General features: G+C 42.5%; 1 protein-coding gene across 1 annotated transcript; it reads left to right on the top strand.

Moving 5' to 3' along the window:
* The first annotated feature begins 478 nt into the window (after positions 1-478).
* On the top strand, positions 479-13805 carry LOC103534595 (D-beta-hydroxybutyrate dehydrogenase, mitochondrial). The gene is made up of 4 exons (XM_030448440.1): positions 479-818; positions 7372-7524; positions 10189-10319; positions 13458-13805. Exons 1-4 carry the CDS (start codon positions 479-481, stop codon positions 13803-13805), a joined length of 972 nt encoding a protein of 323 aa, XP_030304300.1.
* The last annotated feature ends 2412 nt before the right edge of the window (positions 13806-16217 follow it).

The following is a 16217-nucleotide window of genomic DNA, read 5'->3' as shown; positions in this document are numbered from 1 at the left end:
ATTGAGAAATACTGATGCTGTAGAAATGCTTTCATGCCCATGCCCTGTGTCGACGGCATTGTGTGAAACTCGATTAAGCGGAGAGGTTAAACTCTCCAGGGTAACTTCAGCACCGCACTTGGAGCAACCCAGCTCCGTTTCTATCTCAAAGGCCATCACCGCACGATGCTTACAGTACATCTTCCATACAAGAGAAGCACAGGTTGAAAGAGGTCCCCCCCTCCTCGGTGGGGACAGACATCTACCAAGCCCAGGGTTCCACCAGGTTGCCGGCCCTCTCCACCGCCTCTCGTAGGGTCCGTAGACCGGACCCGGAGGGGAAAAGGCGGTGCCGGGCCGCGGTGCTCGGGAAGAGGGAGGCAGAGAGGGGCGGGAAGAGGATGGCAGAGGGGCGGGGAGGGGATGGCGGGCGGGGAGGTGACAGAGGGCGAGCGGGGTGGCTCTCGACATTGTCCCTGCCCCTACACGGACGGGTAGCATGTGTGCAGTGGCCTCTCTTCTCTTCTTCCTCCTCCTCCTCTTGCTGCTGTTGTCGCGGTTGTCGCGACGAGGGTCGGCGCGGCTGGATCCGGCGGGCCGGGCCGTGCTCATCACCGGCTGCGACAGCGGCTTCGGGCACCTGCTGGCGCTGCGGCTCCACCGTCTCGGCTTCACCGTCTTCGCCGGCTGCCTCTGCCCCGGCGGGGATGGGGGACGGCGGCTGCAGCGGGAGGCGGCCACCGGCCCCGGCCATCTGCGAGTCCTGCGGCTGGATGTCACCTGTCCCCGCGACGTGCTGGCCGCCAAGGAGCTGGTGCTGCGACACCTGCCCCAGCCAGGTGAGGCGGTGAGCGGGGGGCGGTGGGGACAGCTCCGAGCCCGGCTACTGGAGGAGGAGTTCCGGATGTGCCTCCTTTCCCGGCCGGCAGAACCGGCGGACACGAAGTACCGAAAACGACCTCTGGGTTCGCTCGGGGCTCGGAGGGGCGGCCAGCAGGGAGGTGCTGCCGTAGGGGCTGTCAGGGCTTGTGGCTGGAGGGAGCAGACATCAGCGGGGCTTGGAGCAACGTGGTCTAGTGAGAGGTGATCCTGAACATGCAAAGGGGGTGGAACTAGATGGCTTTTAAGGTCCCTTCCGACCCAAACCAGTCTGTGGTTTGGTGATAACTGCCATTACAGCTGTCAGTAATTATGACAATATTTTATACAAAAAATGCATTGGTACTTAGCTAAGCATTACACACACCTGCCCAAAGATGCTGAAGGGGATATTGGATGCCTCTTCCATACCATTCTACCAGAAGAGGAAATCCCTGAGGATGGGGGTCCCAGATCATTCTCCATATATCCCACAGGAGAAAACTGTAGGGAAAGGGGAGAGGAACAAGAGTACCCACAGAGGAGGCTGTGGGAAAGTGATGTGTCCCTAGGCACGACTTGTGAAAGTCATGAATAAATGAAAGCAGAGAGGGCAGCTGTCAAATAAAACCAGCTTCTTCTAGGTACAACGTGAGGTTTGTCAGACCTCAGGAAATCTGCCCGCCATACATCCTACAGGAAGCATACACCCAGGGGCATGGAAGGACTTGCAGAATAATTGCAGACAACCTAAATCCATGGCTGTTCACTCAGAACATGTGGCAGGGCCACAGTTACCTCCATCCTAATTTAGGGAGCAGGGGGTGTGTGGCCTGGTGTGACACTGGGGATGTGCTTGGAGGACAGCAAGCTCCCTTGGGCTCAGAGGAAGATTCCCTCAGAATTACAAACAGTCCAGGTGGAGAATAAAACACACAGAATGATAATAAAATGCAAGGCCTCTGCCTGACTGCTTCATTATCATGTTGGGAAAGGGATGAAATGGGAGGTGAGGTATGAAAAAGCCAAGACGCTGCCTAATAAATACATCTATTTATGGATGACATTGATTTTATCTGATTAAGAGGCAGAGCCTTCCCCTCTCAGGCTGTTTCCCAACCTGCAGAAATAACACAGATTACTCACAAAAGTAAGATTATCATACTTAAAAAGCTGGAAAAACACCCATCTTTAAAATAGTTACTGGCAGTATTCACATAGTTTTTATCTGTTAAGTGCTGTTGGACAATTCTCTCTCTCTCTCTCTTTCACTCTCTCTCTCTTTCACTCTCTCTCTCTCTCTCTCTCTCCCCCGCCCTCAAACTAAGATAATTCTCTTCAGCAGCTCACTGTAGAAACTAAGAAGAAAAATCTGTCTCTGGGAATCACTGGGCATTTCATAGAATCATAGAATCATAGAATTGGCTGGGTTGGAAGGGACCTCAGAGATCATCGAGTCCAACCCTTGAACCACCGTTGCGGTTGCTAGACTATGGCACTGAGTGCCACATCCAGTCTCTTAGGGATTGCTTAGGGATTGCTCCCTCTACCCTCATCTGTAATTCCTACTAGAAACAATTCCACTCAGGTATAAAAGATTTTAAGTCCATCATATCAGCATGCTGGGTTTAGATGTTCAGATCACTAGAATGCTCTGTATCATTCCAAAATGGTAAAAAATAAACCACTTCAGCAAGCTCCAGCTTTAATGGTAAGTATGCAAAGGCTATAGATTCCAAAATAAAACCTCAGAAGATATATCAAAACAATGAGAAAGCAGTTAAACAATTATCACTTTTTGCATTCTGTGTTTAAATCGCTCAGAGTAAATCCTTGTAAAGATTAAATATTTATTCTTTTTTTATTACAGTATCATCCTTTCCACAGACTGGGCATCTCAGACAAGTGTGATTTTCTGAATATCAGGCATTAGAGGATGTGCTGTCTTCCAAGTCATCTTAATCTGACTGATAAGACAAATTTTGTACCTTAAATATTTTCTTGTAGTTGATGAAAATATGTTTTCTCACATTTATTATGTTTCTATGCACTATTTTCCTTCTTTCAAACTTGCAGATGCTCATATTTCTTCCTGTATTTCCATGAAGCCCATTGATCCTGGTCAGTATCACATACTTTTGTTCCACATTTGATGTATGGACCAAATAAGATCATCTTTGTCCTGAGGTGTGCAAAATTCACAATGGAGGGCTCTCCAAACAAGAATCTGGCAATGAACAGAGTCTCAAAGAGTTCAAGTTCCTACTGAAACATGTTCTTTGTCACATTTCAGTTGCTTCAAACCTAGACACAAGCTGAAGAGGCTGCAGTTCACTGCTTTGTTGGGTTTATTTTTTTTTTTTTTTTTTGCTTGGAGTCCTAGTGGAAAACCTAACCACCTAATTGTGGACTCCACTGGATGCAAGAGTCATGCTCTTCCATTGACTCTGTTCACTGCATGGAAAGACATGGGAAGTTCCTGGTTCTAGAGAATCCAAAAAGCCTTACTCAGCCATTGCTGGTTGAAGGAGAAATCATCCAGGACAGAGGAATACTGTGATCTGGTATTTTCCTGTGACCAGGATCATTTCTGCTTTAAGCAGAATATTCAGTCCAACTAATTCTCAGGAATAAAGCTCAGTACTCCCTACATGTTCTACTTATGCCATAATCATGAGACAACTAATCCAAGCTCCACCTCATCTTCTCTCTTTTTTTCCAAAAGTATAAAGCCAAACTTCTGGTAGCACATCTAGCTGGACATTCTGTTATGCTATAGCTTGTTTCCTTGTAAGTATATGTTCTTTTCTAGACTCTCTTTTCTATAAATTATGTCAGTTCCAGAGGGCTGTCAAATCAATTTCCATAGTACATAGATTATTTTCTAGAGCTGTCCCTCCATGAAAATCTGCTGGTTCTGACACCTTTTCTTATTTGTTTTTATGGCTTGCCCACCCGTTAAGATGACATTCTAAAATATTTAAAATCCTTTCGTGCTTAGAAAGAAGAAATGTCTTACACTTGCACATTAAAAGCAACATGGAGTTTGGAGCATGTTGATTTGCACCTCTCCTGGGCTGTAACCTCAGTATTTTTCTGATTTTCCTCTGTTTAAAACAGGAATTTCTCTTCCTTTCCTTTAGTGTTGTGAATGAGTGACATGCAACTAGCTTGAAGAGCATTTTAGTTGCAGTCCTACCTTCTGTTCCAAGTTTATTAAATACTCTCCTCCATTTAATTAAGATTTCCTGTTCACAGAAACCACCCAGTAGGCCCATGGTACCACATTTTAGCCCAGATTTCCTATACAAATAGGCACACTGTTATATTCCAGGCAAAGGATGGTCAGTGTCTGAAACTCCAGAGTCTTAGCTGGCCTGTGACCATGAACACCCAGTAAGAATATAGCAAATTCCACTCTACTTCCCTTGGCTATTTTTCTTTAATATTGGATTGGTATCTTTCAGGAAAAAGCCTGTCATTTTCATGTGTGCTCAGGTTTAGAAGAGGAACTCCAAAGACCACTGATACCAAGAATTTGTGTTCAAGTCTAGAAAAAATGGCTTTTTGGTCAACATGTCTTGAAGTAGAAATTATCTGGGAGGTTATGGGAGAGCGAATGCTTTTCTCCTGAAAGCCTCACTAATCCTAAATTAGGGTTTCTAAAGTGATTCTTTAGATCCCCTGCTATATCTCTTAATCTTTGTCCTCAGGATCCATTTTGCCAACCTAGAGATCAGTGAAAATCTCTTCAATGTCCAGTTCTGCTTTCCAGTTTTATTCTCTCCTTGATGTAGCATAGTCTAACTCTTCCTAAACTGTGCTTGGACTGAGTTCTGTTTTGAGAGTCAGTAATTTCTCACTTCTGGGTCAAATATCAGCTGCTTTTTCCTAATGTGTCTACATGGACATTTTGAGAAAATGCAATCTCTGTCCTTCTGGTATTTGAGTCTCACTTGTGTCTTGTCCATCTAGTTTTCCATCTAAGGACTGTATTTCTCAGCTTACCTGAGCTGCCTTTGTCTAAGCAATTATACAAAATACTTTGTAATTAGGTTTATAGCATTGTTTTTTTACCACAAACATTTCAGAAAAGGAAGCCCAAAGCTGGTTCAAGTACTCTGAGTACATACTAGGAAGGTTGAAAATTTGCTGAGAAATTATCATAAGGGAATAATGACCTGTTCATATTTGGGTAGAATTTTGTCAATTGATTCAGTTGAACAAAGTGACAGGAAAAATTGTGGAAAATGCCAGAACATTTCCCATTCGGGAATACCAAAATGTTCTGAGAATACGTTTAGCTTGAGGACAAATAAAAGGTTTTAAGATGACCCTGGGCAAAATCTGTATGTTTTACTTAATCTTCTCTTCAGAAATGTATATGTTTTAGTTTAACTCAAGTGTTTTTCTCCTGACTTTTACTTTGGCTGCTGTTCAGAAAGAAGAAATCATTATTGTATGAACTCTGCCTGTTCATACACATAGCCTTTCCTCACCACTAACCACCTGGAGTCTTTGAAGTGCATGAGGAAAAGCAGGCAAAGGGCTGGAGAGACTTAGGCCCTCCAAACTAAATTCTGCATTTCACAGTTTAGAGAAAGAGGAAGAAAATAAATTATCTAAAACTTAATGGCTATATTTCTGAAACCCTAGTGAATTTAGGGGCATGTGGAACAAGTACTCTTTCTGCACTGTGCAGGATGCAGTGGCAGAAGCAAAATGCCATCTTTGTTTTTAATTAGGGAAGGTAAAGCTGAAAAGATTAGGGAACAGCTTTTACAGTGATGCCAGGCTTTAGTTTGTGTTGGGTTCAATTATGTAAAAATAAACTTAAATACTGAGACCTCCAGCCTTAAGTAGAAGCAGATGGTGTGTGTGTGTATGTGCATCTACTTAGCCCATCTGTAGATCAGATCATGTGCAAGCACAAAAATACTGATAATTAGCTTTCACTGGGGACTCTAATCCATTGATCTTGAAGCGTTTTACAAGGAGGTCAGTTCCATGGGGATAGTTCTGTTTTAAGGAGGAGAAATAAAGCCACAGAATGTTGGAAATGCCTGGAAAAACAGGGCTATGGTGGGAGGAAGAAGGAAGTCTAAGATGTCCGATTCCAGGTGCCAATTTTTTTGCCCGTTGCCTCTACTCGGTCCGCTAACATTTGTGGCAGTGGAAAAGAAGTCAGTACACAGGAAACTTCTGCATTGCTGGGACAGCATTCTGTCTATATCAAAAGTTGTAAGAGAGGTCCAGTGATAATGACTGCAGAAGGATGGACTGCTGAATAACAATTTATGCTCTTTGGAGGACAGTTATCTAAGTTCTGTGCGGTAAATTCCTGAGTTTGAGTGTTTTGCTCCGCAAAGAAGAACTTTGTTTCTTTCTCTGCTTAACCACCATTTCCATTACATCAAACAAGTAATGTATATACGTTAGGAAATCTTACAGAGGTCTGCTTTACAAACTAATTTTTTTTTTTAAATCAATTTCAGCTTTAACTGTTATTGTGAACAAGACCTTGTATTAGCAGCTCTTGAGAGGTCTCTGGAAGAACCAAGTTACTGTGAAAGCATCCCTGTAGCTTTGTTAGATGAGATCAGAAAGACAATGTTCAGTGCAAAGGTTTCTGCAGCAGCTTCACCAGGGTGACCATCTTTGCCACCATGGATACTGGGTTGGCATAACAGACATGTTCTGGACCCTGTGTCCAGAAGAAGGAAGAAGGTCAGTTACCCACTCTGCCTAACCAGAAACTCAGGGTTGGAGATCCTGTAGAAGGCATGATGAAAGAAATAATTTGCCTAGAAACACCCTTAGTAAGGATTGGAGACAGAAACAGGAATATTTTCAAAAGCACCATGTCACTCACTGCTTCACCATACATCTACAGATGTGTGCTCTAAAGGCAAGACCAAGTTGCACCCCTGCCTTTCAGTGGCCTGGGGTTCTTAGCACCAAAACCCATTGCTATGTGTAGATTTCTCCAGGAGTACCAATAATAATAATAAAAAAAATGCTGAAGCTACAGACCTTACTTGGTTCCTTTACCCAAATCTGCACCCATGTACCTGATTCTGGATGATTTCAGAAGGAATCAAAGAGGGACCAAGACTTAGGCTCCTAAATTAGTCAGGCACTACAAAAATATTACCTTTTAGCCTTTAGACTACTTAATATTGTTTTCATAAAACTGCTCATAGCATATATTGGGATTAAAGTAATTGAAATATCATGGCATACTGCACTGGCAGTAAGATGTAGTCTCCCAGATCATGTTATTAATAAATAACTTAAGACAACTGTAAAGTGAGTGATTATTAAATAGCACTGAGACTTATGTAGTCTAGATAATGCCCACAATTGAATTCCTTCATTGCACAAAACATGCTTGCACTTATAAGTAGAAAAGAAAAAAAGATAACACAACTAGAAAGTTGTTTCCAAGGGTTCAAATCACTAGTGTTGTTTTGTTGCCTAACAATGGCTGTTTTGAAGTAAAAAAATGCTTGTTGATATATTTCTCTTCCATAGGCTTCTGGGGGCTTGTCAACAACGCTGGAATATCAACGTTTGGTGAGACAGGATGGCTGTCTATGGAGAAATATGAAAAAATTGCAGATGTGAATCTCCTTGGGAGCATCAGGACAACCCTGGCATTTCTCCCCCTTCTAAGGAAATACAAGGGTAATGCTAATTGTAGAATAATTAACTTACTCTAATCAAGGTAGTGTAGCATCTCTAAAAGAAGCCTTATTTGTCTCTCATTGAACTGAAATGAGTCTCCTTCTGTGTGGCCTTAGAGCACCTTGATCCTGAAAAGAGGGTGAAGTTGTAAGGAGAAAAAATAGCCATAAGGATTCTGTCTTTACAGTACATGGAAAGAAGCATTTACAAATAATGAATTATCTCAGTCTTTGACTCCAAATGCTCTCAGTAGATCATTTAGTCCAGGCAAGACTTTGTAAACACTGACAGTCAGACAACACAGAGATCCAATAAACTCCTGATTCTTATTCAGTCTTTACTATTTTACTGCTTGGCAATTAGGAGAGGAAAGATGACCCAGCCGAAGTGAACTGGAGACATCCACCTTCCAGTTCCACACCTAGAAAGATCCTCTCTATGACCTTGGAAGGAAACATCAAGTATGTGAAAGCTTGCATGGATGTTGAACAGGAAAATGCATTTGCATGGACCTCCATACTTACGGGCATCATCATCCTTTCTTCTGAGAAGAAATTATTCAAACAGCCCTATACAGCATTAGAGCATGTCTCAATTGCTTGGAAGTTTGTTCCCTACTTGTCCCTATCTGTATTTGGTAAACAAAGATACCCTTTTTCCTTTCTTTTCATTTTCCTAATTTGCCTAGGTAAGTTGTCAGCTTTTAAGGTAAGCATTTGTAATTTGTGTGCCCAGCATCAAGTAAAGTGAGGGCTAGGTTTCATCTGAAAGCCCCAAGTGCCACTGGTAAGATAAAAGCTTTCTCTTTTTGGCTACTTTGCTTCTATCTGCTTGGTTGCCTTTGGCTGATGATATTTTAATGCAAGAGAAAAGAAATCTTTAGATACTGCAAGCTGGATGTGTTTTTGTATAAATGTGGTATTGCATGTACCCAGTGAGTGTGCTCTGTGTCCATTACATGGGGAGACATCACTTTTTTTTTACTTACAGCTGAAAGTCTGAGATTCTGATCCACCAGAGGCCTTAGTCTGACTTCATGAACTGCAAGGAGTTGCTTTAAGTGAAAGGGACTAATTGTGTGTATGATATTAAGTACACGTACAGCCTCTTAGAAGATTTTACTCTGGATGGCTGCACATACATAGTACCTTATCTCAAAAGAGTGCTCTGCATCTCACTCCTGGCTGTAAAGGTACCTTTATTTTCCTGCACTCCATTTTCAAGTCTCATCAGTGTAGGAGAGGAGGCCAGGGCACTTATAGGAAGAATCCTATGTCACTTGTATCCTTCCTTGCAGAACAGCCAGGACAGCTAAAGCTCATGTTTTTGGGAGGCAGCAAGTGACCTTTTCAAATGAAAAGCTTGAATTATGGATGTTAGAGCATTCTCTGGGGAAAGCTTGGTTTTGATTACCTTAGGCAAGGGGAGAAGTTAAATGTCACACATCCTGGGTGTGTGCCACAAGTCATTTAGCTGCTGGATAAGGGAGACAGAGGTCATCCTACCATCACTTACCCAGTAGCTGTGTCCTGAAAGAAAGGGCTGACTACCATTTTAGGATGAGTACCTGTTCCAAGAAATGCTTCAAGATTCCTAGTACTTGCAAAAGGAGTTACTGCCCTCCAGCCTAGAATTAAACACTCTGCTCTGAGAGGAGCAACTGATGTACCATCTTGATCAGCAGGCTAACAGTTGTTCTGTTATTGTATAAAGGATTTATTCCAGATGCTGTGTAGAAAGACAGGGAACCTAATTCAGACTGACAGCTTTCATGGCATTGACATGAAACCCTTTTGATACTCCACAAACCTGTGCCTTTTGGTCAGACCCAGGGCCCAGACATTATCTGCATCTGTGGCAGCAGTAGGAATGCAGCTATGTTCTCTGGACTGTCAGCAGTGAAGCCATCTTCTCTCTCACCTCTGGTATTTATACACCACCATTCACACATTTCTTAATCTATAGTATTACAATGTGATAGAAATTTACAATTAAAAAGTGGAAATGAACCACAGCCCTGTGCCTCAAATCAGAAATCTCTGCTATCTAAGCCATGCCAGCACTTGGCAAGAGTTATAAAAAGTGGAAAGAAGCAGCACGGAGCAAGGAAATAACACTAAGGCAGTATAAGGCTGCATACATTGTGTCAAGTCACCTTTCTCTGGTAAAGCTTATCACTGAAAAGTCTGATTTTGACTTTATATGCACAGTTGTAAGCGACGTCTCATTTGTAAGCAGAGACAACATTAGCACAGAAAAAGAGGCAGTCATATATCCACTGCAGGGTAACTAATCTGCTCCTCCCATCTGCAGCCTTTCTCCTATCACTAATATAGTTTTTTATTACTATTTTTCAGACTGAAGTTTTTAGGGCACCACTTCGTTTCATTCTGTCTCAGACTTCAAAGGCATAAGCAGCACCTTGGGAACATGTTATTATCTAGTACAGCGTCTGGCACCAGAAGGAAAGATTTTTGTGTGATGTTCTCTGCTGAACAGACCTGAGTGCAGTTCTGCGCTGGGACTTGACACTAAGACAGCCCAGCTTTGGTATCCTATGTAGTAAACCAGCATCATGCTGAACACCACTTTATTAGCAGTTCAGGTAAAGAAATTCTATGTTAAAGACTGAGAATGATGTTGTTTGCACTGTTTTCTTTCCAGGACGTATTGTTTTCATGTCCAGCGTTATTGCCTATTTTACTCTGGGAAATGGCATTTATTCTATGACCAAGGCAGCTATTGAAAAATTTTGTGATGCTCTCCGACTGGAAATGAAGAAGTTTGGTGTCCAGGTAAGGAATGTAAGAAGTAGTAGTGTGAAACTACCAGCTGTTTTTAATGTTGATTTTAAGATCAGAAAGAGAGAAGTTTCACTCCTAAAACCTCCTACAGAGCTGAAATGCATCTTTTTGTGGGGGAAAAAGCAAGGGACTTGAACAAAGAATGCTAGACAATGACATGAGAGTGGAAATTTTGGCCAAGGGAACAAGAGCAAGTGTATGGAAAATAATGTTTTCTACTCTGCTCTCGTGAGACCCCCCCCCCCCCCCCCGGAGCACTGTGTCCAGTTCTGGAGCCCCTATTATACAAAAGACATTGACGTGCTGGAGTGTGTCCAGAGAAGGGCCATGAGGTTGATCAGAGGGCTGGAGCACCTCTCCTATGGGGACAGACTGAGAGGTGGGGTTACTCAGTCTGGAGAGGAGAAGGCTCTGAGGAGGCTTTATTGTAGCCTTCCAGTATCAGGAGGGGGCCTACAAGAAAGCTGATGAGGGACTTTTTAGGATGTCAGGTAGTGATAGGACTGGGGGGAATGGATACAAACTAGAGGTGGGTAATTTAGATCGGAAGGTAGGAAGAAATTCTTCACCATGAGGGTGGTGAGACACTGGAACAGGTTGCCTGGAGACGTGGTGGAAGCTCTGTCCCTGGGAGTTTTTAAGGACAGGGCTCTGAGCAACCCCTGTGGCAGGGGGGGTTGGAACTAGGTGATCTTAAAGGTCCCTTCCAAACCTGAAAATCCTATGATTCTGTGATTCTAATATATAATCTTGTGCACAGTAAGCTCCATGCATCCAAAACCAAAGGTACATATCAGAGCTGAGCCTGTGATTTCTATATGACTGCCAGAAATCACTTAGTACAGCGTAACAGGGTGACGTTTGTGGTTCTGAGAAGCTGTAGGATAGTGCTTCTCCCTCTGTGCCAATGCTTAGACTTCCACCCTCTCTCCACATCCTCTTGAGTGGAGAATCTTTCTGAGCCAGGTCTGCCAGAGCAGTGCCCTGCTTTGAGAATAGCTCAAAACAGTACCAGGTAACTGGAACTTTCTCTGGGATGGCTTGCAGGAGCGGAGAGCCCAGACATGAGTGCTGTGCAGTGAGAAGGAAGGCTTGTCATCTACCTGAGAGGTTCTTTCTCTTCTACTACAACATTATTGCTTAAAAGCTCCTTCCTCATTGTGGGAACAGCTACTTAGTGTCCTGTCTAAGCAACACTAATAGTCAAACCTGGAGCTTATATTGCTCAGTAGATTCACTAGGCTTTTTTGCCATAGTCACTCCACTGCTGAAACTCCTCTCAAGCACTAAAAGTTTCCCCTAAAGGATTTACACTGGTGCACTTCCTATATGCACAGATTTACAGCATTGTTCATAAGCTTTGTGTTAGAAGAAATTACAGCTATGCATCTATTACCTGCCCCTCTGAGATAAATATAAAATGCTATAAAATAGAACTGATTCTACACATCTTAGTACCACACTGCAGGATGAGGCTTTGCACCAATCAACCAAAGATAATCTCAAATGTGTGGAAGAGCTTAGCTGAACAGGTTAGCTACTCTAGTCATTTGGGGTTTCTTACTGTTCCCCCACCCCCAGAATAGGCCCAGCACACAGTACAGTGAGCCAGGCTGAAAAACATTTCTGAAATATCTATGAGAGTGATTTCTGTTTTCATCTATATATGCAAGACACTGGCTGGCATTTGCCACAGCACCTACCCTGCAGAGAGCCTGCAGAATACACAGTCCCTCTTCCCTCTGCTCCCATCCCCTTTGTGCCATTTCCTTTGTTATTTCTGGAGAAAGGACAGATGGTGCTATGGCTCTGTCCCACTGAATGCTGGCCAGGCAAGCTGGCTGCCTACAGAAGAAAAAGGATGAGACTTCCATTGGAAAGAAGGCTACAGAAAATCAAGGAAGGGGAAAACAGTATCATCTCTCAAAAGCCTCACCAAATCCAAATAGCTCCAAAACATGAAGTTTTCAACCTCATCTGTTAAAAATAAATGTGGGAAGATTACTATTGGCTACTATTACTAAGATTAGTTTGGCTAACACTAAATGCTTTAAAAATAGCACCCAAAGGGAGGGTTCCAAAAGATGACAAACCTACCTGAGGCAGCATAAGATGCTCCAAGCTATGCATGCTGTCTCTCTGCTGGGTCTTACCCAGTGGTAGCCTCTGTTAGACAGGCTGAGTGGTAGACTAAGGGCATTAAGGTTTCAAACTACCAGAGACTTCCCAGAGAATGTCTGTCAGATCCCCAAGTCACAGCTCAGTGGCATTTTTCCTCACCTTGTGCTGTAGTTTTTAGAAACCAAGTCAGTTAAATGCCAAGGAGGTTTTAATGTTGTGTATCTACAAATAGTTTCAGCAAGATTATTGCTAGCTGAGGAAAAGGACACATCCTGTGAGTGTTCAGCCTGCTCTGAAATTCCCAAGAAGCCTCAGAAGTTAGCAGAACAGCAGCAAAAACGCAAGCAGAGAAAACAGGTGGAGCAGCAAAGTATTTGTGCTCTTTCAATTTAACTCTACATCCACAGAAACCCACAGAAATTTTCTGATGACTTCACTGAGAGCTAGACAGATCTTTGGTCCTCTCTTCATTTGGCTGGTAACACCTATTTTCTTTTTAATTCCCTCTGCCTGGGGGAGACAACAATTTTTCCCTAGAACCTTCTAATTTTCTTTGTCATTTCCTTTTGTCCCACACCAGGGCAAAAAATTACCAACTGCAAGATTTACCATTGAGTGAAAAATCCAGAGTATTCCACTTCAGAAACATGAAAGTCATACTGAAATGCTTTGTCTCAGTATGGTCAAAACATTTATACCATTAAGCATTCCATTAAAAAATGTTCAAAGATGCACTATTGCATTCTGTGCAGGTTTTCTGAGTAGTCAGGCAAGAAGACTAACATCAGAGAGAAATGAGGAAGTCAGAATAAAGCACTGCGATCTTAAACTCTTCACGGGAATATACTTTATTTCAGCCAAGTTTTCAAGGTTAAAATTTAAACAAAGCAACATTTTCTGAAAGAAATCTGTCTGGAGAAAGCTTTTGATCTGTTTTACTGACTACAGTATGTGACTGAGTTGAGAATGCCTGATTGCATCTTAATAAGTTGTACATCTTACTTCTAGGTCTGCATTATTCAGCCAGGAAATTATGCACGCTCTACAAGAATTCAGCCACCTCTCAGTGCCGAAGAGATCTGGAATGAACTCAGTGAAGAGGAAAAGGAGGTTTACAACAAGGAGTACGTTCAAGAGCGGGCAAACTTTTTCAACAGCATTCTCAGCGAAGGGAGTGCGAATGGCAATGAGGTTGTAGATGCCATGGTAGATGCTTTAATGTCTCCTGCACCCAAGGCACGTTACATGGTAGCAAAGCTGAAGGAGAAAGCACTGGTGTTTGTGTGCACTTTATTCCCAACTGTTGTGATGGATTCAGTTCTGTCTTATGCCCTGAGTAAAGTAAAACTTGCCTAACCTATACTGGTATTGTGCAGGGACTGGGGTGGGGCATTATTTTTAAAATATGAAAGCCAGGGCTTAACCTACTGCCCCCAGAAATCAGTACAAGGACACTAATTACCTAAAGCAAACTTTAGAGGGTCTTCCTACTCAGAACTGTCACTTTTTCAAAGAGAAAAAACGGATCCCATGTAAAATTAACCCATTTTTCTAGGTAACTTGATTTTTCCCGTGTGGAAAAAAAATACAGCCACTTCATGTTGCTTTAGGTATTGCCTAGAAAATTTAATGCAACTTTGTCTAATGCAAGACTGGGTTATTGTGTTCCAGACATGAGAGAGACGGAGTACGTCTTACAGGGCAACTGCACACCTGAAATCATTACAGCACCCATGGAAATACCTTATTTGTAGGAATCCAAGTAGTAATTTATTAGGGGTGAGGGGAAGAGGTTAATGGAAAAGTTAGTAACGAGCAATAAACCTTGAAATATTTTGAATGGAATTAAGTGGCTGTATAAAGTTAGGAAGACTCAGACAACAAACTTTAATATGGAAACAATGTCTTGGCTAACTACAGGTGTTCTGGATAAATCTGTAACAAGGACTGTAACAGTATGTCAAGGACTTTGGAAAATAAGTAGCATATTCCACTTAAAAATTAATATTAAATTCTAAGTAAACTCTATCTTTTCTCTAATGTCTGATCAATGAGATAGCTAAATGTGTAGACAGAGGGCTAAACACCAGGGTGAGAGGTATCAGGATGCAGTAGCAACCTGTAGCTTAGAAAGAACATATTCACCCTGGAGCTCTGGTTTTGCTACTATTACAGGAAACAAGGTCTGATGAAAAAAAAAACCAAACAACAGAACTCCAGGAAAATTTTAATAATATATATCTGTGAAGTAATTGAGCACAGTGGCTTCGTTAGCAGTTTCATACTAACTTGCAGAAAAGATTGCTGGTTTACACATACAGTTTTAAACCTGGCTTGGTTGTGTCATGGCACAAAATCCAAGTACTCTGGGAACAGAGGATCCCAGAATAGCTGGGCTCAGCTGTAGTGACACTGGTAGATACAGGGCAACAGCATGGAGCATTAACCTCCCCCATGCCAGTCTCCCATGTCAAACCAAAGACTGCTGCGAGCTGCCCCAGGTTTTGGTCTGAACTAGAAATTGCCTCCTATACCTGTATTTAATTAATAACTGAGAAAAGTTACTCTCTCTCGTGATTGGTAATTTGACAGTCTGAGACACAGGAACATAGATGAGATAAGCAGACTATTTGAGGTCCTCTCCTGATACATTCAGTAGTGGAACAGCCCTCTTACTGCACTGTAACATTGTGGAACATTCTACTTCTCTTTCCAAATAGTAGACCTATCCCTGGAGCTGGCAGTGGTACAAGGACAAGCCAGGGTTCCACAGCCAGCCAGCAGCAAGATTATCAGATAATTATCATCCACTCCCCTCATTTAACCACAACTGAGCAAGGCCAAGCAAGAGAATAGGAGCAAGGCTTATTCCAATTGATCCAATGGATTTCATGTATAGGAATTCCCCCTGCTTGACCTCAGGGATTTCAGCAGCCTTACATTGCTGTGGAAGAGCTGCTGTCAAGCTCTTAGCCATTCTTTGTACAGATTACCTTTCCTTACAGGGAGTAGCACTGAACTCAACAAACAGCTTTGAAACCCAGCTTTTCTCCATCAAGCCCAGGACACATGTGATTCTCTCTGCCTCAAAGACAACATCACTTTCCATTGCATGGTCTCCCTTCTACTTGAATTTCTAAAAGCTAACACAGTAAGTTGTTGCTGAGAGCCAGCAATACCACAAGATCTGCCTTCCAATACCAACAACATGAAATAAATTCCAACAGAGAATTCCTCCTTTATTTAGTGTTGTGTGTGTGTGTGTGGTGAAGCACGTGATCAATATTTCAGTAGCCTCATGTAGCATCAGATGAGCAACACTCTAGAGCATTTATTTCTGTGTCAAAAACTCAGGGCTTGTAGTGTACAGGATGTCACAGGGGATACTGGGTGATGGGTTGGATGAGAACAGATGGCATAAATAAAGGCAGTTTGTATTTTCATTGCTGTCTAACCTGTTAGTGTGGGAGCTAACTGAAAAACAGCTACAAAATTATTTCCCTCAGCTTTTTAATATTATGATCTGCACATAAAGAAATAATCAAGTGAGAGTCAGTGCTTCATTAACATTCCTGATGCCTCACACTGAAAGTCGTCTGGAATCCTCCCACTAAGATATATGTGCTCCAAGGCAGAGCATTAGACAAGAACATGGAAAAAAGGGTACCAGGAATGATTTCAGCGTCCTTGGGGTTAATAGGAAAGAGACTGTCATAAGAAATGGTGATGATAGGGTACAGCAATCCCTGCTCCATAGGTCTCATAAGG

Source organism: Calypte anna, chromosome 3 (assembly GCF_003957555.1).
Source record: "Calypte anna isolate BGI_N300 chromosome 3, bCalAnn1_v1.p, whole genome shotgun sequence".
In the NCBI taxonomy this organism is placed as follows: Eukaryota; Metazoa; Chordata; class Aves; order Apodiformes; family Trochilidae; genus Calypte; species Calypte anna.
Note: the sequence above shows the minus strand (reverse complement) of the source record. Positions and strands in the feature narration are given on the sequence as shown.